This window comes from Ornithorhynchus anatinus, chromosome 15, assembly GCF_004115215.2.
Source record: "Ornithorhynchus anatinus isolate Pmale09 chromosome 15, mOrnAna1.pri.v4, whole genome shotgun sequence".
Lineage (NCBI taxonomy): Eukaryota > Metazoa > Chordata > Mammalia > Monotremata > Ornithorhynchidae > Ornithorhynchus > Ornithorhynchus anatinus.
The window spans coordinates 25408567-25411534 of NC_041742.1; the positions used below are offsets into that span (position 1 = coordinate 25408567).

Sequence of the window (2968 nt, forward strand, 5' to 3'; positions counted from 1 at the left end):
GTTCAAGGACTCTGACACACACCGGCCATCTAATCTCACGTCATGCTCAGTGAGCTTAACCTGCTTTACAATTTTCTTTACAATGGTATGTTAAGCGCTTACCATGTGCCAGGCACTGTACTAAGCGCTGGGGTAATAGCTCGCTGTGGGCAGGGAATGTGTTTACTGTTGTGTTGTACTCTCCCAAGCGCTCAGAACGGTGCTCTGCACAGAGTAAGCGCTCAGTAAACACAATTGAATGAATATAAGCTAAAATCTTCATTTTAGTGATTATAATAATATTGATAATAATTGTGGTATTTGTTAAGCACTTACTGTGTTCCAGGCTCTGAACTAAGCATTGGAGTGGATAAAAGCAAATCGGGTCGGACAGAGTCCCCGTCCCAGCTGGGGTTCACAGCCTGAATCCCCATTTTACAGATAAAGTAACTGAGGCACAGCGAAGTGAAGTGACCTCCCCAAAGTCACCCAGAAAACAAGTGGCAGAGCCAGAATTAGAACCCAGTTTCTCCTGACACCCAGACCCATGTTCTAGCCAATAGGCCACACCGCTTCTAATTTACAGGTGAGGAAACTGAGGCAAGTAGAAGTTAAGTGAGCCTCATTTTCTTCAACTGAAAAATGGGGAGTCATTACCTGTTCTCCCTCTCACTTGACAGTGAACCCCATGTGGGACTGGGACTGTGTTTGGCACATAGTAAGAGCTTCACAAATACCATCATGATAGTAATAATCAGACAGGACATACAGAAGGAGGAGTTGACCATTGCTGGGGGGTGGCAATTAGACAAATCAATCCAGTATTTTAAAGAAAATGATAATGGGTTGTTGGTTGACTTTACAAGCAAGGGTTCTATTGCGACTTCATTAATGAAACTCTCCTTCTTAAAGGTCGATTCTCTCCAACTCCAGGATCCGACAAAAGGTCGATGCTTTCCAAGCCTGGGATCCTACAAAAGGTTGAGTCTTTCGAAGTCCGGGATCCGACAAAAGGTCGAGTCTTTCGAAATCCGGGATCCGACAAAAGGTTGAATCTCTCCAAGTCCAGGATTTGACGAAAGCTTGAGTCTTTCCAAGCCCGGGATCCTACAAAAATGTGGAGTCCTTCAAAGTCCGGGATCCTACAATAGGTTGAATCTTTCGAAGTCCGGGATCCGACAAAAAGTTGAATCTCTTCAAGTCCAGGATCTGACAGAAGGTTGAGTCTCTCCAAGTCCAGGATATATATATATAAAAAAAGGTTGAATCTCTCCAAGTCCGGGATATAAAAAAACGTTGAATCTCTCCGAGTCAGGAATCCTCCAAAAGGTCGAATCTCTCCAAGTCCAGGATCCGAAAGCAGAACGTTCGTCGGGTTTTCTCTCACCTCGTCTGAACCGTCCCTCCTTCTCCAGCCATGTCTAACTCCACCCTGAGTAACGGCACCTTGGAAATGCTCCAAAACCGGATGCTGAAAATCACCCTGCCCATCTTACACCTGCTCATCTTCGCTATCAGCCTGCCTCTCAACTCGTTCTGCCTCTGGATCCTCTCCTGCCACTCCCGGCCCTGGGTACCCACCGTCATCTTCGCCATCAACCTGGCCGTCGCCGATCTGCTCTACAGCGTCATGCTGCCCTTCCAAGCCGCCTACCACCTCCAAGGCAACAACTGGCCCTTCGGCTCGTTGCTCTGCCGCATCCTCACGGTCCTCTTCTATGGCAACATGGAGTGCTCCATCCTCACCATGACCAGCATCAGCATCGAGCGCTACCTGGGGATCGTCCATCCGCTCCGATCTCAACGCTTGAGGACCAACCGGATGGCCGTTTGGACCTGCCTCTGTATCTGGGGAGGCATTCTGTTGGGCAATTATCCCTTCATGAGCAACGATCTCACCTTCCCGGTGCAAGAACTGGGGATAGTCACCTGCTTCGACATCTTGCCCAAGAGGATGTTTCCGGCACCGTGGCATTTTGCGCTCTTCTTCGGCTTCCACGTTTTTCTCACCTTCCCGCTGCCCCTGTTGGTCATGGGGTTCTGCTACGGCTCCGTCATCCGGACCCTGCTTCGCTCTTCCTCGTCCGTCTCCGGGGACACCAGGCGGCAGGCGGTCTCTCTGATCGTCGTGGTGTTGGTCGTGTTTGTGCTCTGCTACCTGCCCAACAGCATCATCACCGTGCTCCATCTCGTCTACATGCAGAAATACAAGTCGGCCTACGTGGAATACAAGCTGTCCTTGGCCGTGAACAGCCTCAACGCTTGCATCGACCCGTTCCTTTACTATTTTGGTTCCAGGGAGTTTCGACAGAAGATGCGCCCGATCTGGGGTCGGATCGGCACCTGTTGCAGAAAACAAGCCGCCCCTGCCTACTTAGAGCAGAGAGTGATTTTTAACATCTAGCTGAACGGAAACCTCCAAATTTAAAAGAAAAAAAATCCAGAAATCGGTGGACCGGTTATTAGAACTCAACTACACTGAGGCTCAGGCGATCGGTGGTATCTGTTGAGCGCTCACTTGGAGCCGAGCACCGAACTAAACTCTTGGAAGAGTAGGCAGCGTGGCTTAGTGGAAAGAGCCCGGGCTTGGGAGTCAGAGGTCGTGGGTTCTAATCCCGGTTCCGCCACTTGTCGACTGTGTGACTGTGGGCAAGTCACTTAGCTTCTCCGTGCCTCAATTACCTCATCGGTAAAGAGGGGATGAAGACTGTGAGCCCCACGTGGGACAATCTGCTTACCTTCTATCTACCCTAGTGCTTAGAACAGTGCTTGGCGCATAGTAAGCACTTAACAAATACCATCATTACTACTATTATTATTATTATTATTACAGTGGAACAAGTAAACATGATCCCCGTCCCCTCAGAGCCTACATTTTAACGGGGAAGTCGGACACTAAAATAAATGACCGTCGGGGAAAACAACTGAGTGTAAAGTGCTGTGGCAGTGGGGATTCAAGTGTGAATGTGACACACAATCAATCATAATA

General features: G+C 49.1%; 1 protein-coding gene across 1 annotated transcript; it reads left to right on the top strand.

Annotated features, from left to right (window-relative positions):
- Window positions 1-1396: 1396 nt before the first annotated feature.
- On the top strand, window positions 1397-2383 carry LOC114817042 (P2Y purinoceptor 8-like). Its single transcript, XM_029080046.2, has one exon. It carries the CDS (start codon window positions 1397-1399, stop codon window positions 2381-2383), a length of 987 nt encoding a protein of 328 aa, XP_028935879.1.
- Window positions 2384-2968: the final 585 nt, after the last annotated feature.

Excerpts from the sequence above, each read along its gene's own strand:
- LOC114817042 (XM_029080046.2), top strand. The coding sequence starts at position 1,397 with ATGTCTAACTCCACCCTGAGTAACGGCACCTTGGAAATGCTCCAAAAC.